The sequence below is a fragment of the Paramisgurnus dabryanus genome, chromosome 20 (genome assembly GCF_030506205.2).
Source record: "Paramisgurnus dabryanus chromosome 20, PD_genome_1.1, whole genome shotgun sequence".
In the NCBI taxonomy this organism is placed as follows: Eukaryota; Metazoa; Chordata; class Actinopteri; order Cypriniformes; family Cobitidae; genus Paramisgurnus; species Paramisgurnus dabryanus.
The window spans coordinates 32,675,009-32,701,922 of record NC_133356.1 but is presented as its reverse complement, the minus strand read 5'-3'; the positions used below and the strand labels follow the sequence as shown (position 1 = coordinate 32,701,922).

General features: G+C 37.8%; 1 protein-coding gene across 1 annotated transcript; it reads left to right on the top strand.

Moving 5' to 3' along the window:
- The first annotated feature begins 1,226 nt into the window (after window positions 1-1,226).
- On the top strand, window positions 1,227-25,629 carry cfap36 (cilia and flagella associated protein 36). Its single transcript, XM_065249935.2, has 10 exons — window positions 1,227-1,482; window positions 4,580-4,644; window positions 4,857-4,955; window positions 9,358-9,472; window positions 13,435-13,522; window positions 15,184-15,310; window positions 15,382-15,463; window positions 17,750-17,853; window positions 19,740-19,877; window positions 25,115-25,629. Exons 1-10 carry the CDS (start codon window positions 1,380-1,382, stop codon window positions 25,196-25,198), a joined length of 1,005 nt encoding a protein of 334 aa, XP_065106007.1. The 5' UTR covers window positions 1,227-1,379; the 3' UTR covers window positions 25,199-25,629.
- Window positions 25,630-26,914: the final 1,285 nt, after the last annotated feature.

Below are 26,914 nucleotides of genomic sequence, written 5' to 3'. Positions count from 1 at the left end.
TACCAGGCACTGTTGCGCTTTTCAACCACATGGGGAGCTGTAAGTCATTTTTACATGGAAACTACATAGTGTTGCTTTAATGACTGCTATTAAGCAAATAAGTGTATAAGCACAAAAATATAAACTGGGGGGAGGAGTCCCTTTGTTTTTTTATTAAAATTAAAATACTACATAAATTTAAGATTCTCGTGGCACGCAAAGCAACACGGTCTATTATTTGTCCCAGTTTTGCAATAAACGAATCCAAAAGATTTCTCTCTGAAATAAATTAATTTTCAAGTGTGCCTCACGCTGTTGGGAATTGACAGACGAGTAAATGTCTCTGCTTGTGGATTATTTTCATCTCGTTAATGCTAAGAATATTTATTGTTATATTCAGTAGTAGTAATAATTAGGGGCTTTTATTTTTTTTATCTCAAACTATTTTTTTTCACGTGAGCACGCGAAACTAAACTTAAAAAAAATTCTGCACATGAAGGTTTTGCGTGAGCACATAAAAAGTTTCACGTGAGCACATAAAAACTAAACTTTAGATTTTTTTTACTCCAATGTCACCTTAGGGGCTTGGTAATTTTACACTAATTTGAGGGGTAAAAATGGTTATGGTTTGAGTTAAGGGTAATTTGGGGTTTCTTTGATTAAAACGTTAATCTTAGGTGAAATCACATCGACCCTATAATGACGGGAGGGGATCTCAGCTAGGGGATCCCCCATAATCTTTGAAATAATTCTAACACTGCTCGCAGTACTGGTACTTTTATATTTTAGGCTTTCAAGCTTAACTTCACTTTCTCTTGCGTACCACCACTTCTCATGTTGCTTGGTACTTTGCCACAGAGTCAAAAGGTGTTTCACTTTTATGCGACGCTGCGGAGAACGATCGGCAAATCACATCACAGTACCGCGAGAGTAAGTCGAAATGTTAACAAATGGACCGCCTTTACCATTGTTCTCTCGCGGTACTCTGATTACATACCCAGCACATTATAAAGTCGATCACAGAAAGCGTCGGTCTGGATGCAAAGCAGACCTGCCGAAATTCCCCTTAGAAAACTGCAGATTTTAGTACCCGTCTACACGGTTGTGAGCAGTACAAGCCTGCGTGATGTTTGTTGTGACAATTTTTTAATAAAAGAGAAAAAAATCACTTTAAACGACACAACAATCAGCGTGCACTCACATGCTAAGCGCAGGACAGAACTGCGACGTCATGGGTTTCTATGGTTACAGATTATGCACACATCCGGGCCTCAGCTTTCCAGATGGCGTTTGTTTTTCTCTGCGGGAATATACAAATAAAAGTGTCTAAAGCCCTACAAAACTAAAATACAAGAAATACATATTGTGTACATTAGAGTGATGTTGTTTGTGTGACAATCATGGCGGAGGAGACTGAGTGGGTGCTCGAGAGCATAGCGGGATATCTCAGCAGCCCGGAGTGGATCATCCCGCTCACAGACTTCATGGAGAAGAATTGCTCGGGTAAGTTAATACAAACACAAGCCGTCAAACAGTCAAGAGATACAAACACAAGCCGACAAACATTCAAGGATACAAACACAAGCCGTCAAACAGTCAATCGATACATTTAAATAGTGCACAGATTCAATATACAGTTACACACGCGTTTTATTTCTCAACTGCTTATATGCATTTAAGATGTAACAGACTGGGTTTATGGGAATAAACACACCATTAGATTATTATGTGTAAATATGTCAATTCAAGCGCAAGAAAACATGATGAACTCATCAGTTAGCATTTGCGCGCTGTGGTATTGTGCATTGCGCATGCGTTAAACGGGGTTCCCACGGGTCATGGAATTTCTGGGATTTGTCGAAGTCATGGAATATCAGTGATTTGTGTTTGTAGCTTTAAATTGTAGTTTCCATTTATCAAAAAGTAATCCGCTTGTATACTTGTGACGTAAGGAATACCATTTTCTGATCAACGCCTCCGCAGACTACTATTTAAACAGCTGTTTATTGGAATTTATTCATTTCCACGCATTTAAGTTACATTTTTACAAACAAAAGGAGATTTCAAAGGAAATTGTGATGTTGTGTCTGCCCCGGATCTGTTTATCACTCCTTTAAAAACATTACAAACAGTCTTGCATTAAATTTCACACATGACTAAAGCCTTGTTCAGACCACCAGCAACTTTCCTAGGGCTGCATATCGATGAATCGCGATTAATCGTTTGCAGAATAAAAGTTTTTGTTTACATCATATATTATATGTTTGTGTACTGTGTATGATAATTATGTATATATAAGTACACACACATGCATGTATAAGTTTAAGAAAAAAAAAATGTATATATTATCTGAGGTTCTCCATAAGCATCGCTTCAAACTCAGAGCTGCAGAGAGGAAGTGGCGCAGATCAAAAGATCTCCTTCTCCACGGTTGTCCCCTCTAAGACCCAATACTATCATTCAAAGATCAACAACCCACCTGACTCTCGCACTCTCTTCAAGACATTCTCTACTCTTCTTTGTCCCCCTGCCTGCCCCCCCACCTTCAATCTGACTGAACCACTCATGATTTTGCTTCCTTCTTTGTAAAGAGAACGAATACTATCAGCAGTCAGTTCTCTGAGCCACCACTTCTTGTGCATGCTCAAACCTCTGAGACATGCTTCCTCCCCTCCTTCTCTTTCCTATCTGAAGCGGATGTTTCCAAGGTCTTTGCTTCTAACCATCTGACTACCTGTCCGCTAGATCCCATACCCACCAATCTCCTTCAGGCCATCTCTCCGTCGGTTATTCTTGCTCTCACCCACATTATCAATTCATTCCTTTCCACTGGCACCTTCCCTGTAGCATTTAAAGAGGCTCGGATAACCCCGCTGCAGTGCCCTTCATTGCCAAGACTCTTGAACGTGTGGTGTTCAACCAGCTCTCCTCTTTCTTCACACAAAATAACCTCCTGGATAGCAATCATCTGGTTTCAAAAGCATCACTCCACTGAGACTGCGCTGCTCTCAGTCGTTGAAAACCTAAGGCAGGCAAGGGCGGCCTCCAAATCATCTGTGCTGATCTTAGTGGAGCTATCTGCCACTTTTGACACGGTCAATTCTCCTGTCGACCCTCATGGCTATGGGTGTCTCTGACACAGCGCTTCTATGGTTCAAGTCGTTCCTCTCAGGTATGTCCTGGAGAGGTGACGTCTCTGAACCACAACGTCTCGATACCGGGGTGCCTTAAAGGTGACATAGAATGATTGAACGGAGTATTTATCCTTGTTCTGTGATGTGACATGTAGACAAAAATTTTTTGTTTGGGTCTGTAATGCCTTAGAAGCTTCCTAAAAACCTCTCTCAGATAGCTCTATTAGGGTGGAGGATTTTAAACAAGTGGTTTTGCACCTATTTGGCTCCCCCTACTGGCTTAACTTGCAATCTCATTACTGATTGGCTGACTTTGCTGCCACTCAAAGCTGACATTTCTAAAAGAGGAATTTCTATGAGACTGAGATGTTTAGCATGTTTAGCACTTTTTGTATGTGTGTGAATGCGGGTAGACTACCATTATTCAACAAAGACAAGTTAAAAATGGTTTTTCATTCTCTGTCCCCTTTAAGGCTTCATGCTTGGACCAATGATAAAGGTGTGACGGTTATAATATAAACGTGAGACTGACAGTTATAGTTGAACACCATCATTAGAACTATATAACCGCCAAAATCATATTATTAAAATATTACAAAAAATAAATTCTATCATAAAGAATGTTTAAATACTAATTAAAAACAGCGTTTGCAGTGCAACAGTATAACAATCTCACGTTCACATTACTTTATTTTACATGCATTTATGAGCAAAACCTTTTCAATACACTTTTTGTAATTTATAAAAGTGTAATTTATAAAAATGTGATCTGTTTAATCCACATTGTTTTCGTGCTGATCTGGTGATGACATGTGATCTGATGTAATGACAGATATAGACACAGTGCACAATTAAAGAGATAAAAAGCCCATGGCACAAATCTGTTTCTCTGAAGATAATTAAGATAGATGAGGATTCATTTAGTGCCTGGCAGAGAGTGAATGACAGCGCAGTGTTCTGGCAACACTGTTTTTAAATATTTCATTGCTTTCTGTTAAATTGCTCAAAGTCATTACTGTTTAAAACACAATTGGCATCACATTCATGATTTTATGGTAAAATGACAATTCGTGTCAATCCATGAGCATTTAAACAAGCAAAACGCCCCCCACCCCCTCCGAAACCCTTCTCCTACTTCACATTTTCAAGAAACATCATTCTGTTTGATTTATAAGCATGTTTCCTCATGGGGATATCAAAATGTCCCCACAAGGTCACAAAAATACTGGTATTCCTATCTTTGTCCCCACAACGGTACACACACAAACACACGCACGCACGCACGCACGCACGCACACACACACACACACACACACACACACACACACATACATTGTTAATGAACTAATGTTGTTGTTTGGTCTAATTTGGGCCTTTCTGACATACCGAATAACAGCTCTGAACATTATTTCACATTTTAAAATGAGGTTATAGATGATGTATATTAACTTTTCATTTGGTTTTAGTGTTTGATGATGAAGATGAGAATAAGCTGACTTACACCGAGATCCATCAGCAATACAAACATCTGGTGAGATTTTCATATTTGAGACCGTAAATATCCACTTTCATTAAATAAATGCCAGCTGCATAAAACCCGTAGTTAGGAAAATTTAGGAAACTTTAAGTTTATTGTCCTTAAAGAATTTCTTGCAACTGGCTGCAGAACATTAAAATCAAACTGAACTGACCAGTTACATTGTTTACTAACATTGTTTTTTTTATATCACATGTGATATGAAGGTGGAGAGGTTGCTGGAGAACTACATGCAGGAGGTTGGGATTCATGAGGAGCAATTTCTAGAAGCTTCTTCAGCTTTAACCAGATCTAAAACTTTACAGGTAAGGATACTCTGCTCATGTTTCACAAACACCCATGTTATCCTTCAAGATTTCTCAAAATAGTTTTACATCTCACAAGAACCAACTATTTACTATGTTATTAACTCTTAGATGTTTAGATTCATGTATTTAGCAAACACTTTTATCCAAAGTGACTTCCTGTGCATAAGTAATGCACCGATCCCAATTTTCCATGACCAATTCTGATCGGTGCTGAAACTAATTTCAGATTTTTCTTTATTTGATCAACAGACAAGAAGGAATTAAAGGTAACAACTACATCTTAAGCACAATGATCTAAGAAAGATGCTACACACATGTGGGATCAGCAGTTGTTTTATATTAGATTGTATTATTTAACAATTAGAAATGAAAGTGACGTAATGACCAATGTATGGTACCCGAAATGTGACCTCTGCATTTAACCCATCCAGTGAGTTGTGAACACACACACACACACACCTGGAGCAGTGGGCAGCAATCACTGCAGTGCCCGGGAAGCTCAAGGGCATTTAAGTCACACCGAATCTTGTGTAAAGTGGAAATGCAGCTTGAATTGTGACAATGATCTTTTACTTTAAAGGAATAGTCTACCCTTTTGCCATATTAAACTATGTTATTACCTCAACTTAGACAAATTAATACATACCTATCTTTTTTCAATGTGTGCACTGTACAGCGCGTTGTGAATGTGTTAGCATTTAGCCTAGCCCCATTCATTCCTATGGTACAAAAAAAAAGTTTTATTTTGTGGCACCATACTTACTGGTATAACTCCTCATGTAACAGTCTTTAAATAGGGAAAACATGGAAGTGTTTGGTGGCTTCCCTGTTTGGTACCATAGGAATGAATGGGGCTAGGCTAAATGCTAACACATTCACGACGCGCTGTACAGTGCACACATTGAAAAAAGATAGATATGTATTAATTTGTCTAAGTTGAGGTAATAACATAGTTTAATATGGCAAAAGGGTAGACTATTCCTTTAACACAGTGGTTCTCAAACTGGAGGGGGGGCACGAGATGGTGCCAGGGGGGCCCCAGTTTTATGACATTTTATAAACTACATTAATTTATCATTCTTTGCAATTAAACCAAAAAATAAGCCTAATAACCAACAACACTACTTATTTTAATTAAACAAAACTTAATTATACAGTTTAAATATACAGTTGCATTTTAGAACTTGTTTTTGTCATAAATTTTCTTTGGGGGGCCGCGAAGTAATGCGCCGTACACAAGAGGGGCCGCATGCTGAAAAAGTTTGAGAACCAATGCTTTAACACACTTTTATTTTATTACATTTAATATATTCCTTTTTGGAAAATTGCTAGGATCAAGTCATTTACACAAGAGACCTGATAGGACATTTAAAAAAATCACACATTCATTTTTACTCTCAGGAAAAAATCCTCCAAAATGTTAACCCTCAAACGCTCCTCATTTTCTGTTTACACTTCTGGCCCTTGGGGTCTATATGACCCCAAAATTGAAAGCATAATTGTAAGAAAAATATACATTTTCAATAATACAAATAATATATCATTTTTTTTGTTTACTTCTCATCTATACAATAAAGCTGTGTTTTGAGAGATTTGAAGTACTTTTTTACCTGTTTACCACTAAAATCCTCAACTACACAATTGGCTTGCCTGAAAAATATCATATTTTTATGAAAATTCACATAAATTATGATCTAAATTTAATTTAAATTGTTTTTAGATATTGATATAGGTGTGAAGTGTGGAATTCAGGCATTGGTTTTTAGAAAAAAAACATAAAAGAATTACAGTGTAGGAATCAAATCATTTCGACCGTCAGATTCCCATAGAGACCCATTCATTTTTTCTGGATATGGACAACTGCTCAAATCATTACTTTTGTGATATATTTTGTAAATTTATGTTTATATAAACATTAGAAAGGATATTAAAAATAAATATTATTTCAAATAGTCATTTTTTATAGTTTTGATGCATTTTTAAATGTCTGTTTTTACAAAATGCCACAGAAATTTGACTGAGTGTAAGTGTGTGTGTCTGTGTGTGTGCGCGCATGTGTGTGCGTGTGCGCGCTCGTGTGTGTGCGTATGCGCGCGCGTGTGTGTGTGTGAGAGAAAGAGAGAGAGAGAGGGAGAGAGAGAGAGAGAGCCAGCATGTGTGCTTGAGAGAATGTGTGTGAGAGGCAGAGAGAGAGAGCATGTGTGTGTGTCTGTGTTTGTGTGTGTTTGTGTGTGTGTGAAAGAGAGTGTACATGTGCGTGCATTAGTTCACACCCCTTTATATCTTTTTTTCTACATTTGTGGCTAATTTTATTTGCCAAATTTTATAAAAATGCTCTCTGTGGTAGTCATGCGTGTGTGTGTTTGTGTGTGTGTGGTTGTATGTGTTTGTGTGTGCGTGTGTGGGTTTGTGTGTGCGTGTGTGGGTTTGTGTGTGTGTGTTGGTTTGTGTGTGTGTGTTGGTTTGTGTGTGTGTGCGCGTGTCTGTGTGTGAGAGAGAGAGAGTGTGCGTGAGAGAGTGAGCATGAGAAGGAGAGAGAGAGAGCGTGTGTGTGTGTGTGTGTGTGTGTGTGTGTGTGTGTGTGTGTGTGTGTGTGTGTGTGTGTGTGTGTGTCTGTGTGTGTGTCTGTGTGAGTGTCTGTGTGAGTGTGCGTGTGTGCGTTTTTGTGAGTGTACATGTGCGTGCATAAGGTCACACCCCTTTATGTGTTATTTTCTGCATTTGTGACCGATTTTATTTGCCATATTCCACGCAAATGCTCGCTGTGGCAGTCATACCTGTGTGTGTTTGTGTGTGTGTGTATTTGTGTGTGTTTGTGTGAGCATGTGTTTTTTGCATTGCATTTGTGCACAAGTACCAGGCCTTCATTTCTGTGTCAAAATTTTCAGATTTATGCTGGATTTATTGATATTTATTTTCTGACAAATGGAAAAAAAGTAATGTTTTTTGCATTTCCCATTCACTTTCAATTGGGGTCATATTGACCCCAAGGGACAGATTGATAAAAACATTTTTTTACATACCTTTAGAACAACCGAATCAAGCCCAGTTTTTTTGTGTATGTAAAGATAGATTATTTAGGAAAAGTCACAAAGTTTTACATCTCTGAGATGAATGGAACCTTTTTTTTTAACCAATGAAATGTCGTTTGGGGTCATATAGACCCCAAGGACCAATTGAGGGTTAATCTTGTATATCTTTCCTCATTTCCAATGAACTTTCGATGTGGCATTCTGAAAAGTTAAATCATTTTCAACTCGCTATGGTGCTAACGCACCGGAAAAAAATAGTGTCTTTCTTTGTTCGGTCGAGAAGAAATTATGCTTTTTGAGGAAAACATTCCAGGATTTTTCTCATTTTAATGGACCCCAACACTTAATACTTAACTCAACACTTAACAGTATTTTTCAACGGAGTTTCAAAAGACTCTAAACGTTCTCAAATGAGGCATAAGGGTCTTATCTATAGGGAAATGATTGTCATTTTTTACAAGAAAAATAAAAAATTTGCACTTTAAAACCAGAACTTCTCATCTATCTCCGGTCCTGTGATGCACCAGCGCGACCTCACGTAATTGCGTAATGATGTGGAAAGGTCACATGTTGCATATATGAAACGCACATTTGCGGACCATTTTAAACAATAAACTGACACAAAGACATTAATTATTATCATTCCACATACAACAACATACGAACTGTCCTCTTTCTCCACACTTGTAAACACTGGGGCGTAGTTTCGATACGTCATCCGTGTCCTCTTGACGTAATGATGTAATACGTGAGGTCGCACTGGGGCTTTCAGGACCGGAGATAGATGAGAAGTTGTGGTTTAGAAGTGCATACGTTTTTTTTTTTAAATACCAATCGTTTTGCTAGATTAGACCTTTATGCCTTGTTTGGGATCGTTAGAGTACTTTGAAACTCCGTTGAAAAAACTGTTAAGTGTTGGGGTCCATTAAAGTCCATTAAAATGAGAAATCCTGGAATGTTTTCCTCAAAAAACATAATTTCTTCTCGATTGAACAAAGAAATACATCAACATTTTGGATGACATGGTGGTGAGTAAATTATCTGGATTTTTTTGAAAGAAAATGGAGTAATCCTTTAATACTTGAATTAGAGTGGCACCAAGCAAAAATAAACAGAAGTAAACAGCAATAAACAGATATAAGAAAAAACAAATAAACAAAAGTAAAGAAGCAGCTTTTCAGCAGCGAAAACCGCATGCCGTTCGTGGTGGTGCTCGCTTGATGTCCTTCTCACTGCCCATAAATGGAAACAGAAGAAACACTTTTACTCATCTTGACACAATCTATTTTCAACCTGGTGTGTAAATTCTGTATCAGTTATATGATAGTATTTACAGTGATACTAACAAGATGTTTCTTGTCTTACAGGCCATTTTTCAGCCAGTTCTTGCTACGGACGATTTCCAGATGTTTCGCTCTCTGATGGTTCAGAAGAACATGGAATTACAGCTGCAGGCTTTACACGTCATTAAAGAAAGAAACGGTACTGACATAAACAGCCTTTTTTACACAGTCATTTCTGTAAATTACCATGAATTACACGCAGGTTGTGTTCACACATGATCTGTTAACTGCAATTTACCAGTAAAGAGTGTTTGGGCCCTATTTTAACGATCTGAAACGCAAGTGTGAAGCGCAAAACGCAAGTGACTTTGTGGGCGGATCTTGGGCACTGTTGCTATTTTCCCGGCGTGAGAAATAACTCTTGCGCCAGGCGCAAATCAATAAGGGGTTGGTATGAAGTAGGTTCATTATTCATAGGTGTGGTTTGAGCGTAACTTTAAATAAACCTATCCAATCAGAACGTCATCCAACATTCCCTTTAAACGCAAGTGCGCAAGTTCCATGGCGGGTTGCTATTATTATGACGGATTTACCAGGCGCACGCCAGGAGCGGTTCACAGCCGAGGAGACCCACGTTCTTGTAAGAGCAGTCAAAGACAGAGAAGTTGTTTTGTATGGGGATGGGAGAAACCCGCCCAAATCAGCGTAGGTTAAACAGGCGTGAGAGAGGAAATAGCCACAATTGTCTCATCAGCTGGCATCCCCAGGACGTTGCGGCAAGCGCTACAATGGAGACGGTCAAGGGGGAATCCCAAGCTTGCCAGCATAAATCGGGCACGCCGTGTAACGGGAGGTGGATCTGCCTCCACACATTACCTGACGCCAGCAGAGGACATCGCTGCGTCCACCCTCACCGCTGAAAGGGTTTGGGGGCTTTGAAATCGGACCCAAGAAACGCAAGCAAGGTCCAACCCCAAAGTACTCTTACAAAACAAGTTCACATACATTAAGGTTTATTATGAAAACATTTTGATTATTATTTACATAAAATAAACGTAATACAGCCACACAACAAACTTATGAAAATATTTTAATCGTTATTTGCATGAGAATTTTTTTAACGCAGCCACACAAAATAAATAAAAACTATCACCACAATGCTCACCACAATGATTTCCCTTATCTCATGTGTTAATATTTTTTATTGTAACAATTTATGATTTGCAAAAATAACTGTTGCATCTGTGTAGATTAGAAAAACAAAGTGTGTGCGCGTTGTGCACGCTATACATTATGGTCAATCATGCGCCCTTAAAATAGCATAATGAACCACGCGCAACGCACCACTGACTTTAAACTTTTTTTTTTGGTCAGTGGCGCAATTGTTTTTTGAAACTGCAAAATAGCATCAGGGATGGTTTGCGCCGGAACACGCCTCTTTTTTGCGCTGAACCGCCCAGGGAGCGCAAGTTCATTCCCTAGTTTGCCGACGCGCGTCTGTGGAGGGAAAAACCCGCTGTGCGCCGGTGCAAAATACGAATGATACATGCGTCACTGAAAAAGTCAATTGCGCTGGGTGCAAGATAGGGCCCTATGTGTGAAAGGGACTAATGACTCTCCCTCTTTAGATTTAAAGTTATGGATCTTGCTTGTTTTATTTCATCATTCAATTATTCTAAATAGCTACATGTGATAATAGATATTGCTATGCAGTATGAAAAGGTATAGAAAAGTATGCAATTTGATTTGAGTGATTTCCTTTTTTAGAAAAATATAGAAAAATGAAAATTGAGTATGTAAAAGTATTTGTGTTTGGTGTATATAGTGCCCCTATTCTTTTTTAGATGGTAGAATGGTGGTTGTAGCGAGCTTACTGATGACCAGGTTCACTAACAGAGTGCTTGTGCTGTTTTATGATATTTTAAAGCGACATTATGTAAGACTGGCCTACGTCTCTCCCGTGTGATTGAAAATCGCAAATGTCTGTTATCAGTGTTGTAAATACTGTTGTTGTATAGCCTTGCCGTGGGGCCGTAGACAGAACCACTGAATGCCACTGAGTCCTTTGAAAACCTTGTCAACAGAGCAGGTAAGGTAGCCCGTGGGTCTGTAAGTAGTGGGTCTGTGTGCTCCGACCCGACCACGTGACTTTTTGTGTGATTGTAGCAGTTTGGAGGCTAATCATGTTGCAGCAGCAGTAGAATTCATCCAGTTAAGAGTTGTTAACAGAAACACTGAAATTATTTTAGAGACATTATTTTAAAGTCAAAAAACTACATAGTTTGCACTGAGTGAGACAAAATGTTAAATTAACAAATGACTTTAATATATTAAACTGACACTCTAAAAAATTCTTTGCTGCGTTAAATTTTTTGTCGAATCAACTCCCGATTTACAAGTCATGTCAACTTACTTTTATTTATCTTGACTAGAGATGAGTTGTCATAACTACAGATGAGTTTTTATAACTTATAAAATTAATTTGACTTTTTTCAACTATATTTTATAAGTTATTACAACTCTGAGTTGATTTAAGGCAGCAAAGATCTTTGCTTTTTACAGTGTAGGTGTAAGTCTTTATGGGTAAATAATGGGTGAATGCTTGGAAGACTTGTAGGCTCTTCTCACTGTGCTTAACCTTGGGATATCTTCGTTCTTATCCTTGCATTTAGGTTAACTCTTTCCCCGCCATTGAGGAATTAACTCATAAATTAATAGAAAACGCTTCCCTGCTAATGACGAGTTTTTACAGCAATCCTTATTTCTGCTATTATCCACCAGGTGGTGCTCTTACCCAACTTATAAAACACTGAAGCATCCACTAAGGCCAAACGGTTGATACTCTGTGTATGTTTTGATCATCGCTCTGAATCTAATCTCTAACAAAAGTCCTTTACAAAAATGCAATTACGTCAGCTGTCATCTAACCAGGTTTCATTTAAAATCATGAAGTCCAGGTTGTTAGTGGTGATAAGATCGTTTACTAAAAAGTTTTTCTTCTTTAGTGAACGGATGCTCACAAGTGCTAACTTCTCAAGGGCATTGGTCTTTCTATCACATATCAAGACAGAGATAAGGAAAGCTAAAGGGACATTGGGCTCCCACTTGTTCTGTAAACATTTATGATTGTTACTGCTGTTGTAGCGGGGACCCAAAACATATCGGTTACCAGTGCTGCTTGCAGATGAGGGCTGGTGGGATCCCTGTCCTGACGTTGTGGCAGAGGTCGGAGTGCTCTCTCAGATGGAGGGGTAGGGCGGGCTGGGCCTGGAGGCTTTGTTGGTTGTGGATCCTGTCGTTTCTTGTTTGATATTTAGGGACGCAATTTAGCAGGTGATGCATATCATTACTGCTTAGCTAAAAGGCTGAAAATGTTACTGTTGAAGTCAACTGTTAAAGCATGAAATAAATGTATTATGAATCTATGAATTTGAGTATAATGTGGGTTTATTATCAGTAATGAACTAATAGTGGTAATCATTCACACACACACACACACACACACCAGAGGTCGCATTAGACTTTTTAATCTTTAAAAATTCCGCCATCAATTATTATCCGTCATTTCATGTTTTAATGATAATAATTGTTTTCGTTCACATGAGCATGTATGTCAAAATGTGTTTATTTATTTGTGAAAAAGAAAACAGATGGACAGAGACTGTGCATCACTTTACATGTTTAACATCATGCAGAAGAGGCAAATATGAACAAATCAAATCACAAAATACTATTGTGATTAAAATAGCAACAAAGTGTAAAGATCTGAATTTAACTAAACTCATTTGTTTTTTTTTTACCTCAGATAGGCGTCTTGTTCTCGTGCTCTTCCATTACACTTCAGTTAACCCGATCTGACACACATACCCAAGCACGCACGCAGGCACATGCACCAACACACGCACAAACAGTTGTGAAACAGTTACGACAGATTGTGCGTGCTTTGTCTACAACACAAATTCCATTCCTGTACTCTACTGGAAACCAAAATGTTCCCACACAAGAGACTTAAATGTGTCCGTGGGATTTGCAATATCAGGGGGAGAAGCCATCCAATGTTTTGGGGATTTGTGTGTAAAGACAGTGAAATATCGACCTACACAATTAAATAATTCAAAAGTGTCATCTCTTACAGAGTTGTGATCTGTTTGTATGTTGTAGGTGGACTGCCTGAGTGTCTGACAGATGGTGTGGATGTTATGAGTGAATTGGAGAAGCAAGAAATGAAGATTCTTCAGGAGGTCCTTAGGTAATTTCACCTCAACACCTGGCCCAGACCTTTTGACACACAGCATCTCAACAAAAAAGATTGATGCCAAGTATATAAAGACCCCAGTTCAAGTTAAGCAGCTTAATCTAAATGATGAACGAGTATGCTATAAAAACAAATGCAGCATGAAGTTAAAACAACTTATTTAAGTTACAGTTTAAGTTACACTTGTTTAAGTTACAGTCATGACCAAAAGTATTGGCACCCTTGGTAAATGTGAGCAAAGAAAGCTATACAAAAGAAACTACAATGTTTCATAATCTGCCACATAGCATATAGGAAAGATATCTGTAAACGCTAGGGATGCCACAATTCTCAATACAATATTGAACCGTTCGGTTTGACCCCCACGGTCCAATACGCGCATGTGAATTGCGGGTTTTCGGTTTATCCATCCAAATCTGTCAGTTTTATATTCCCTGCACTTTTGTTAATGTGCGTGCCCGCGTGATCTGCACGCTTATAAACGCCACAGCGAGTTGATATCCAGTCACTGTGCGCTAGCTGCGTTAACTCTGCTTGTAAGTAAGCCTGTCCCAACTCGAAGGCTGCTAAAATGAAGCCTCAAATGCATCCAAATTCGCATGGGGCAATGTGAATGACGCAAATAGGGCTTGTTATTGATGCAAACGCGCGTATAGTTTTTATTTGCCTCAAACACGTCTTCCGCGCAAGTTGAAAAATTTCTTTTTTCTTCTTAACATCTAACTGTTCCTGTTACCTAAGCATAGAATCATTTTAAAACACTTTAATAGGCCAAGGCATCAGAAACCCAACCGAAATCGTGGACAATAACCGAAAATTGTATTGAACCGTGAACTAAGTGTATTTGTTGCATCACTAGTAAACCCTAAAGAAAGCTGATCAACACAGTACTTCAGGGCAGATGGAGATACAGTAGGGATGCATGATAATTCGCATGCGATGTCATGCGTATCTGGACAGTAAAGCTGGTTCTTTGATTAGTAGTAAATCACCATCACCTGCTATTCAGATGGAGCAGCATTTACTACACAAAGCCTTAGTTCACTCACAAGCTGGGACATACCGCAGGCATTACGTCCACAATAATTGATGCGAAATTGCCCCGATTTTTTTAAAACTGCCTTTTTTTTTAAATAGCTACAGTTTGCATGTTTTGTGATGTAGATAGCAAGTCCACTTACAATAATACCAACCCTTAATCTCCACTATCCAACCACAACACTGCCATTTAGGGCAGAGAGAGAGAGAGAGAGAAAGCAATTGACAGCACAATTTCAATTTCGACAAACCACCATAATTACGATCAGTGTTTGCATTTCATCAGCTCATTTGCATTTTAAAAGGACACACCCAAAAAAATGGCACATTTTTGCTCACATCTAAGAAGTAGCAACTTTAACACATTACAATAAATTATCTGTGGGGTATTTTGAACTAGAACTTCACATACAGACTCTGGGGACAGCATAGATCTATTTTACATTATTAAAGAAATCATAATATGACCCTTTAAAATGAACCTATAAACTTCAAAATCTTTTTTGAAAGTAACCATATCAGGAAAATGCTTTATTGTTTAATTGATTTATGAGATTATTGCATTATTGCACTTAATTTTAAAGTGATGTAATTGCTGTATTTGTGTTCTCCTGCAGGAGGTCAAAGGAGGAGTATGAGCTGGAGGCAGCTCACAGGATAGAGGAGAAAGAAGAAGTGGCCTCCACATCCAGCAGTTTATCTGAGACACTACAGGGAACCGCAGTGACACAGCAAATAAACAGTGTAAGAGACATGCTGTCTGTGAGCTTGTGACTGTAATACTGCTGCTATACTGACTGTGTAACTCTCCACAGATGAATGGCACTTCAGAAGATCAAGAGCTGAAGGATTCAGATACTGCAGCACTGAAGAGTTCAGACAAACCGACTTCATCATGTGAGATTCAGATCAATGTCTTACTGTTCTCCCGTGTTGCTCTTACACAGCTCTGAAATCTTCACGTTTGAAGTCATTGTAAATGAGCTAATATACATATGTGTCTGTGAACTCCTCTCAGTTAAACTGTACAATTATACAACAAATTACAATAAAAATCATCAACATTACTTTGCAGAATATGGCTATTGCTGCTATTGTAAAAAAAAGCACAACACAAGAATAAAGGGCAGTTCACATTATAACGATAACTAAAAAATATAGTTTTAAAATTTTTATTAAAGAGAATAGAGGAGTTAACACCACTACTATAACGATAAAGATACAATGAATGATAGCGCTGGTAACTTTGAGCATGGTTTTTTTTTCAACTGATGTGCGATAAACCATTGGCAGCCAATCAAATCTATTCAAACTTTATTTGCAAGTGATAGATGACACGGTGGTACAGCATGCATGGGCGAATTAACATAAAGTTATTGTCCAGTGATGTGGACACTAATATAGTTCTTGGTGAGGCATGCCAAGTCAAAAGATTCCAAAATGTTTTTTGGTCGGCCATTTTCTGTGTCGGCCATTTTGAATGTTTTCTTTAAGTTCAAGGCCGTTTCTCAATATGGGTTCTTGCCTGTATTTGTGTTCTTGTGGACTTGTGAAATGTCATCAGTCGCGGACCAAGTACTGTTCCAAATCAAAGTTCGCATCAAGCCCAAGTTCACATAAAATCCCCGGATGTGTTCTTGATCCACCCATTTTATCGAGGATGCATCAGAGGAGACTTGTGTGGACTTATGACAGCCAAGTTTCCCAGAATGCATTTCACGTCAGGAGTTCGTTCTTCTGAGTCTGAACTTGCTAGTTCGAACTACGAAGGACACAAGTCCGAGTTTGGTGTACTTGGTATTCAGAAACGGCTCAAGTATTTCATAAACGCAATTGCGTATTGTTATAAAACTTGGTATGGTTCATCGGCAACATGTAAACTTTTCGGCCCCCCTAGTGGTCAAGAGATTTGAGACTATATCGCCGCATCTCTTTATCGTATTTACACCAAATTTGGTGGGTGTCATCACAATCATGACCCGAGTCACCATCTATTGTTTCGGACAGTGCCCCCTAGTGGTCAAGTCATTTGAGGCTATATCTCCGTATCGCTTTATCACATTTACACTAAATTTGGTATGTGTCATTAGTAGGGGTGTAACGATTTATTGTGCAAATGCGCGTTTTCTCAATTAATGAATTTGAATGAATTATGGTGAAATGCCACCACATCCAAAAGCCAAAGGGCGCTCTCGTGCAGAAACTCTCTTTGTGCAACAGAAGAATTAGCCTTGCAAACGCTATTCCAGAAAATGTCTACAGGAATATGTATATCACAGTTCTTCCGATTGTTTCAGGTATTTTCATGATAATGAAGAATATTTTAAATGATTTTGTTTAATGAGTGTTGCTTTTTTAAATGCACGTTATAAACGACTCCGACTCATAATGATTTTAGATTGATAAGGACTTCTGACTGACCAAAACGCCATAGTACACACACAAGCTGCGCATGAAACACAGAATCGATTTTAGGCAGGTCTTTTTAATGGGACACGCGAGATATCGTTACAGCCCTAGTCATTAGTGTCATGACCTGAGGCAGCATCTATAGTTTCGGCACAGCACCACCTAGTGGTCTCAAGACACAAAAATGGCTATTTTTGCATAAAAATAATGCAAACTTAAATCATGACAGTCATCACATACGATTCATTTTGTGCCATGTTCGGCTTGACCCCGGTATCGCTGCTTGTAGCAATATTTGTTATAATTAATGTTATAGTTATCATTAGAGTGTGAACGGCCCTTAAAGGGATAGTTCACCCAAAAATGAAAATTCTGTCATCATTTACTCACTCTCATGTTGTTACAAATATATAAATGTCTTTGTTCTGATGAACACCAAGGAAGATATATTGAGAAATGTTTGAGAAACTACTAAGTGCAGGACTTCATGTCACGTATCTTTCCGAGATATTTATGGTATCTGTTTGAACGCACACACAGATTCCGGCAAATCATTGGCAGTGTGAATAAACCAAAAGTTTAATGATCCCGGACGCATTTCCCGTATTTTTTCCGTAATGCCTGTGTGAAAAGGGCTTTAAATTCTTGCTGCATGCATTTGTCCTGTAAACACAGACAAAATGATTGACAGCTAGCAAATGCCTCAAAGCATCTGATTGGCTAAACAATGTGGGATCAGTGTTTGATCATAATTGTGTGTGTATGTTTGGACAGGTAAAGAAAAGAAATTAGCTGCTGTGAAGGTTTCTGCACCTGCATCTGCCAACTGTACGACGTCAGAGAGCCTGAGAGACACTGAGAGCTCCAAAGGTTTCACTGTGAGAAACTCACTCATTTATTCTGTCTCCATGTGTTTTATCTGTATGGACATCTCATTACATCACTTCTCAACTACATTACTGCTTAAGGGTTACTTAATCAATAATATTCACTTATGTATGATATCTCCATATAGTTCATCAAAACTATGGGATAACACAAGTGTAATTATTGAAATTATGTTGTGACTAAAGAAAACTAAATCATTGGTTAATCTGATCATCATCGGTGTTGTTACCCTTTGTCCAGAATTTGCAGAAATCTTGTTGTTATGGTAGACAGAAGGAGATGACACGAAAGTAAAACCAACATGGTGTTTATTAAAACATATAACACAAATCCACAGTGGTGATGGATGGTAAATGGCAGATATGAATGAATGCAGATGGTGGAACAAGCAACTACAAACACTTCTTGACAATCACAGAATAACAAAGAACACTTTCCTTAAACGTAGACAATAGTAGACAGACAATAATGATGATGATGATGAAGACAATCCAACAATAGCCCTATTCGGACGGGATTAGTTTTACAGGGGGACCTCTGAGAAAATGGTGCTTCTCAGAGGTCCTCTGTGTTTTTAATCCCGTCCGAATCGGCCATGTCTGTGTTTTTCTCTGACGACCTCTGTAAGAATTCCAGAGCAATTTACCTACTGTTTTTCGCCTAACTCAGAGGTCCTCTGAGAAATTTAATCCCGTCCGGATGCAAATGTCTGTGTTTGCCCGCAATATCTTTTGAAAATGCGGTTCATTTCGTGTTTTGGCCAACGTGATCTGCCGTAAGGTCTTTTCCTGAGTCCTCTTCATTCAGATATGGATGTTTTTACGCATTCGGCAAAATAAAATAATTAAGTTAAGACGAGCTGAATATCAAACACTGTTAAGACTGGCCACTGTAATATCAGTAACGTTATAAGAAACTCCGTTCAAAGTTCTTCAACTCCGGAATGGTAATGTTAATTAATAAAGATAATAAATTGTTATTAATCATTATTTCTTCATTTCTTTGGGTTTATTATAAGCAGACAGTTATATAAAACACGTAGGCTAATGTTACTTTAGTAGGATTTGTATATTTTATTTTGATTTGTTAAAATTAAATTCATAAATTACATGTTCTGTCATAATTTTACATTTAAAGCAAAATATTAAACATTACAAACATGCGTATCCAGAGCACGTGCTCTTCTGCAACGCCCAAATGCATGAAACAGACACTCCCATCTCTGGAATAGCCTGCATCATTTTAATCCCGTCCGAATCGGTACATAAAAACACAGACGTCCTGGGGGACACGTTGAAACTCAAACGTTGTTTGGAAAACTAATCCCGTCCGAATAGTGCTAATGGCGATAATTGTAATCCAAAGGTTTTAGGAGGAGAGCCAGGCAGTTTCATGATACACTCGGATGAGATGTACGTTTAACGTGAACGGACAGGGAATGAGAGTGTGAGGCAGTCCTTTTATACTGCGGTCAGGTGATTGTGAACAGGTGATGGTGATTAGAAATCAGGTGACGCAGATTGTTGAAGGAGAGGTTGAGTGAGGAGTCTGGTGAATCGGTAACCATTGTGATTTTGGGCCAGATTTACGCAAGCACAAACCATCATTTTGTCATTAAATAATGACTGTCAGGATTTACTAAAGATGCACAGTTGATAATAAGTGCTGAAAATGTGTGGTCTGGTTATGCATATGCATTTCTAGCAGTTTCCCTTTCAGACACAAAATTTATGGGAGGAGATTATTTAAATGATTCACGCAATGTGATTAACTATTGTTTGCACGTGTGATATTAATGGTTATTTGCGCCATTATTCAACACTGAAAAAAAGGATGTCATTTTGAGTTTTACGTTTGTGTGTGTTTGTATATGTAGGAAGAAGAGGGACTACAGCAGCGCTCTGAGTATCTGAAGGCACAGAGAGATAAACTGCAGGCCCTGAAGAAAGATCAGACACTAAAGAACACCACAGATACAACTCCTGTGACCCCGGACCCCAGACCCCTCACACAGGTACAGTACTCACAAATGGCGCTTTTCCATTGCATAGTACCCCACGGTTTAGTTTAGTTTGGGTCGGGTCAGCTTACTTTTGGGAGCTTTTCCATTGGGTGCAGTACGTAGTACCCGATACTTTTTTTGGTACCACCTCGGTTGGGGTTCCAAGCGACCCGAGCTGATACCAAACGTGACGCGAAAACACTGTAGGTCACTGATTGGTCTGAGAGAAGCGTCATCGCTATAATGTAAATATTAGCTTTAGCTTACTGCTAGCTTGCGCTGTCTCAAGCAAACATGTTGTTATCTGTGTTCTGCTATAAGTTTCCAAACACCCTTTTAGCGATGAAAAACATCCACATGTTGAGAATCCGGGACACCATAACAGTTTTTTCCAGACTTGCAGTTTGTGGCGGCACATTCGCGACGTGCACGTCCGAATTATATATGCTTAAATGCAACTTGAATGAGGCTCAGCAGAGCGCCGTCGACTGACGCCACGGGTCGGGTGTTTGTACAGAAACTGTCATGTGAGACAGAGGTAGTTATAAACGCGATGTGCAAACATCTATTTGTGGTGGCCAATTTTTATTTTGTGGCAGACTGAGAAATAAATAAATGTATGGGAATTTACAACAACGCTCTCACTTGTATGATGTCACAGCAGTAGGCAGCGCAAATATAACGACACGCCTATAATCTCTCCCACTCCGAAGTGATACTAAACTCGATGGAAAAGCTAACCACGCCAAAGTGAGGTGAGCTGACCTGACCCAAACTAAACTAAACCATGGGGTACTATGCAATGGAAAAGTGCCAAAAGAGTATAGAAGCACAAGAGGGGAAACTCTCATTTGTTTTTGGCATCAGTCACTAGGTGGCGCTTCAGTAGCACGGCCGCCATTTTGGAATGAATATTCTCACAGCCAATTCATTCTCAATTCATTCTCAGCGAATCTCACAGCCAAATCAGAAGCGCAATACTAAGTTTCTTAGATTAAATGTTTGTTCACTTGCTACACCTACACGAAACGCTGTATTGCCTTGTATGTATGTGTTGTGTTGTTGTTGTTATCAGTTGTGGAATCCAATCATTAAATAGATACACATTTGAGGTAGTTTTTTTGTTGCTTTATTATGTAATTCTATTTTATGCTACTTTACACATTTACTACTATTATTAGCAAGGCCGCCTTAATGCACGTGCTTACCTGGGCTGAAGCCCAGGGGCCTCCCAAGTTCAGGGGCCTCCCAAGTTCACGTTTATATTGTTTTGTAACTTGTCAGGTTTTCTGTCAATCACTCTTATTGCACGTTACATGGCTGCTGATTGGTCCGTGGTAACTTACCGTGAAATAAAATTTCAGACGTAACAGATTTTTCTATTCCGCATAATGTAATTAAGTGCGCGTTGTCAACTTGGCATTCCTGCATGTTAGACTGAGTGTGACTGAGAAATGGGAAATAATCCACCATCAAATGAAAGAGAAATTTCTGTAATTTCATAATAAGCACTGAGGTGCAGGTCTCTCTCTCTCTTTCGCGCACGCGCTCGCTCGTTCGCTCTCTCTGTGCTCGTGCAGCTGAGTCTCTGGCATGCAGAAGTCTCTCTAAACGTGCGCAAGAAACTGTGCCGCCAAATAAAGAAAAGGAGTTCCCGCACATAATGCTGTTAGTTCTTATAAAGTTTAAGTTTACTCGCGTTTATATCAGTGACGCGTGCGCAGCTGGAGCGATGTAGTTTGACACGACGTTAGCTCACAGTACACACATCTGTTGGTTTAGAAAGACGAGAAAGAGACGCAACGGTAAATGTGCAAGTCAAAGCACGACAAGACCATCTCAAATGATCATCCCCTGATCGCACCATTCATATTTATAATCTCATTATCTAAAGATCTTATATACAGGTATGTTCCCTGTCTGTTTTGTGCATATTCATACTTGGTCGTTTTACATGCTTATGTATGCATACATACTACAGTAAATACAATGCATACTATATCTTCAATAGCCTACAAAATAAATAACTGATTAAAAAACAAGATTCTGTCTATAAAGACTTATCTTTTGTTATCATTAGTGCATTTTCACTTTAAAACTAACTTTAACTTCTTATATTTTTAAAACTATTTGTGAGAATTTAGTTAGTGAGTGGCAATTTTCTGCAAATTTGTATATTCCAAAAACTATATAAACATAAAGCTAACATATATACTTTTGGTTTTATTTTCACCACAAGTTGCTGTGTGTGGTTGTTAAATAAAGTGTCTTGTGTTTATGCTCAAGTGGGCTCAGTGATATGTTAATAACAATATTATGGTGTTTTCTGGCTCAAAGAGGGAAAACTCACTGTTGTATTTCTCGAAAGAAACTAATGCATTTTGTGATGTAGATTACTTAGATATTACACTTAAAAAAATCAAACTATAAATTTAGGGGATGGGGGGCCTCCAAAACCTCTCAGCCCCAGGGCCTCACATTGGCGGCCCTGATTATTAGTTACCAACTCCACTAGGTATGTTTTGTGTGTATAGCAGCATGCAGTTGGCATGTTTTAGTCCTACTTCCTCCTCCTCTTTATGATACAATCAGACAACAGAATACAATGGTTTAGTTTTTATAATTAACATTTTTTTATTGATTCTCAAATACTTTCCAGAATATACAAACCATCTGTACAGAATCAAAATGTTTTCCCCCGGTGACAACTAGCAACCCCCCAAAACAATCCTACTGCTTAAATTCACAACGTGGCTATATAATTCAATACCTATTAACAGCCAATATATTACAACCAGTGTTGGTTGTAACTAGTTACTAATTAAGTAGTTACTGTAATTTAATTACTTTAAATTACTCGAAAAATAAGAGTAATCACTTACTTAAATACAGTTACTTCTGATGCAATTGAAGTAAATACTGTGTATGGACCTTAGATCAATTATATTTGGGAAATATTACTAGTTTAAACAAACAGGCCCTATTAAAAACATTACTTGTGTGCATTTTGAGGCAAAACAAAGGGCACTGATGTATTTTAAGAAATGTCAGTGCAAGTTGTTTTCAGTTTGGACAGCTCTTACATTTATTTTAGTCTAGGACTAGTCTAATCACTGTCCGAGAAACCGCCCCTTAAAGTCTAAGGTTAAAATGCATGTTTTTTATGTATCATCACTTTAAATACTTTGGTGAGTTAATAAAAATAATGGTAACACTCTAGTGTAGTTTACAATTCTCACTATTAACCAGTTGTTTATTAGCATCAATATTACTGGGATATTGTATGTTTATTAATACTTAAAATGCCTGATTCTGCAGCATCTTATTCTACATCCTTAATCCTACCCAATTCCTATTAATACTTAACAACTACTTAACTAAGTATTAATTAAGTTAACAGCAGCGATTACATTCCTGCACACTATGATACTGGCTCATATTGAGTTCTGTATCACAAGTTGGTCACAAGAAACCTTCGTCATATGACCATTGTCAAATTTTAGATAAATATAAGTTTTTAAACTTTAAAAATCTCAAATTATTTAAATCAGCCTGTCTAAGCTACAAGGCTATACATGGTCTGGCGCCTCCACCTCTGAGTGATTTTATTAAACAAAAGGATAGCAGTGTTGCTGGGTCTCGAGTGACTAGAGCCACTATGAGAGGTGATTGTGATTTTGGCATTTAGGAGGATTGCCTTTTCACAGAACATCCTGTCATACCAGGGAGTGAGCTTCTGGAATAGTATTCCATTGTCAGTGAGGGAAAACACAAGTCTTCCTACCTTTAGGAGTCATTTAAAAGTGTGGTTGAGGGACATACAAACATGTGATCATGTTTAGTTAATCATTATTAAAACAAAGAGGGGATTAATGATGCAATAATAATAATAATAATACTCAACAGAAACCCCACAATAAATAAATAAATATAAAATAAATTAAAAGAAAAAATCTGTAATACATCATGTCACTCTTTCATAAATTTGATTGCTCCTGTCCTTTTTCCAAATATACTATGTACCTGGACCATTTCTCATATACAGACATAATTTATTAGTGTGTTTATAAGACACATTTTCAAATGCGGCCACTCTGCCTAGTTCTACTACCTATTCCTGAAAGGAGGGATCTCCTCTGACTTCCAGCTAAGAATTATTTTTCTACCAATCATTTGTATCCAGTATCTTTTATGTTTGTCTTTTATTTCATTGTCTGACCATCGGCATTGGATCTCATGTGTCTCGTGACTAAGCATAGGCCGGTGTAAGATTTTGACGGTATGGTAACCTTAAGCCAGTGGTTCCCAAACTGGAGGGGCAATGGCCATAATTCGTTTGTATGGTTAATATCAACATGATAAAGTTTGGCTCTCATAAATGGACATTTTCTGATTGGGCCCTCAACATAAATGGTTTTGTCACCCTAGGAGCTGCAAACATTTTAGTGTGGGCATGCAAGTTTTGTTAAAGGGGACAGAGAATGAAGAAACATTTTTATCTTGTCTTTGTTGAATAATGGTAGTCTACCCGCATTCACAAACATACAAAAAGTGCTAAACATGCTAAACATCTCAGTCTTATAGAAATTCCTCTTTTAGAAATGTCAGCCAGAAAACAGCTCAATCTGAAAAACTGATGCTTATGACATCACAGGCATCTCACTGCCCCTCCACTTTAAAATAATTGGCTACATTTTTTGAGTGGCAGCAAAGTCAGCCAATCAGTAATGAGATTGCAAGTTAAGCCAGTAGGGGGAGACAAATAGGTGCAAAACCACTTGTTTAAAATCCCCCACCCTAATAGAGCTATCTGAGAGAGGTTTTTAGGTAGCTTCTAAGGCATTACAGACCCAAACTAAAATTTTTTGTCTACATGTCACATCACAGTACAAGAATAAATGCCCCATTCAATCATTCTATGTCACCTTTAAGTTCCATTTCATGTAAAGTCATCATATGGCTTTAGAAAACATGTAACAAGAGTTGTTTGTAATTCTGTTTCTGTGTCAGTGTCATGCAATAAAAATTTTGGGACTCTGTGTTATGTTTACTTTGGTTAGGGTGGGGTTAGGTGCTTTCAAACTATAAAACAAATTATTTCTACTTTTACAAATGCAAAGAATAAATGTTTATTGATGTGATGCATAAGGTAAACAAATGAAAGCAACAAAATTGTACGCTTCAGTACGTGATTAAGTTGATGTGTACTTATTGTTTGTCTTTGTTGTTGTTGTTTTTGTTTTTAAAAGGAAATGTCTGTTGAGGAGAAGAAGAAGTTGCAGAAAAGAAAACACCTTGCAGAGAAACTGAAAGAAGAAGTGATCAAAAAATAATGTTGAGATGTAAAGTAAGAAATGAACTATACTGCCATGGAGCTGGAGATCACGGTTTAATTGTTGCACCTCATCCAAAAAAAGAATCAAGTATATAGTTTTCTATGACTTAATTTATATTTTTTGTCTAGTTATGCCAACTCTATGAATGGTCTCACATTATCTTCAACTGTTTTTTAGAACTTACCTATATAACACCTTTAATATGATATCCAGTCAAACTGGCTTTGGTCCAGGCATGTTGAATTACAATAATTGTTTAACAGTGTCCTTGCATGATCTGTTTATTGATCCAGTGACTCTTTTACTGTATTGCATTATGTGGTCAGCGCAGAAGTGTACACTTGCATACTATTCAATATATGCATGTTTCACTACACACATGTACAGATGATTTGTGAAATGACTCAATAAAGTTTTATTTTAAGTAATCAGCAAACAGGTTCTTTTCCTCAAATGTATAATATTCAGAACTGTATTTTGTGTATCCTAACCAAAGCTTGTAGAACTTAAATTTTAAGAAAAATATTCAACTGCTGCTGGATACAAGTTTAAAGATTGAAGTGCCAGTGCTTAATGTGACAGATAAAACACACAATTAATAAATGAGCTCCATTCACGTGAGCAGGGAATTGACTCTATCAAATGATGCTTAAAACTGTCCAATAATCAGTTCACCATCAATCACTCACAGAACTGCGTTTCATTCAGTTCATTCTTGCTCACGAAGGCCTCAGGATCCTCTTCAACGGCCAAGTCGATTGGATTTGTGAGTCTACCTCAAACTGGAATGGAGGGCCCCCGGACTGCCACAGTACTGAATTTCAAGGCCCTAGAACCTTTGACCCCTGAGTTCTAGTGTCCATTTACCAACTAAAAATATTTTAATCACATTTTCCACATACTGTTTATTATTGTTGCTCCTTTATGCCCTGCTTCCCTGAAACGCTTTGATTTATTACAAAGCTTATTATTCTGAAAAGTGCAATGTCCTCCGAGTGGCCAGCCAACCAATGTGATGCTCCTCACCGTATTTAAAAGATTAGCTCACCATGCAATACTGACAGGAGATAATATCGTCTTTACTACCTTATCAACTTTACAGCTGACTAACATGCACCAGTAGAAAACATTACCGTCTACAGCCGCGAGAGGGCGCTATATGCTGCTCCTGTAGCTAAAAACTGTTTGTAACTAAAAACTGTTAACTGAAACATTAACTTAAAGACAACTGAGAAAGATTAAACACAAAAAAATGCCCAAAAAGAAAATGTTGTTCCTTAAGGAATGTTTACGATCAACGTTTTTAAGCTCAATATCTAAAAATGCAGATATAATCCTAAGGTGGCTATATATTTCATTTATGATAACTGAATAAATGATAAAAAAATATATACTGATATGACTTTCAATAGGATAGTTCTCTTTTAATATCCATATTTTCTTAACATTACATCAGATATAATGATATTAAAGTCCTGCTAACAATAATTTTTACTGTTAGTGTCACTAATATATACACCTTATGAAAATATGATATTTTATTAATAGCATCACTAATATAATGATCCTATTACAGTCCTATATTACTTTAACTTTTAATATCATTAATAATGTGTGTTTTAAGTTATATATTTACCATAAAATAAAAAAATTAGACAAAAGTCTATTAGTTTGCATTCCTAAATATTATAATCCTTGATGCATACATGTATA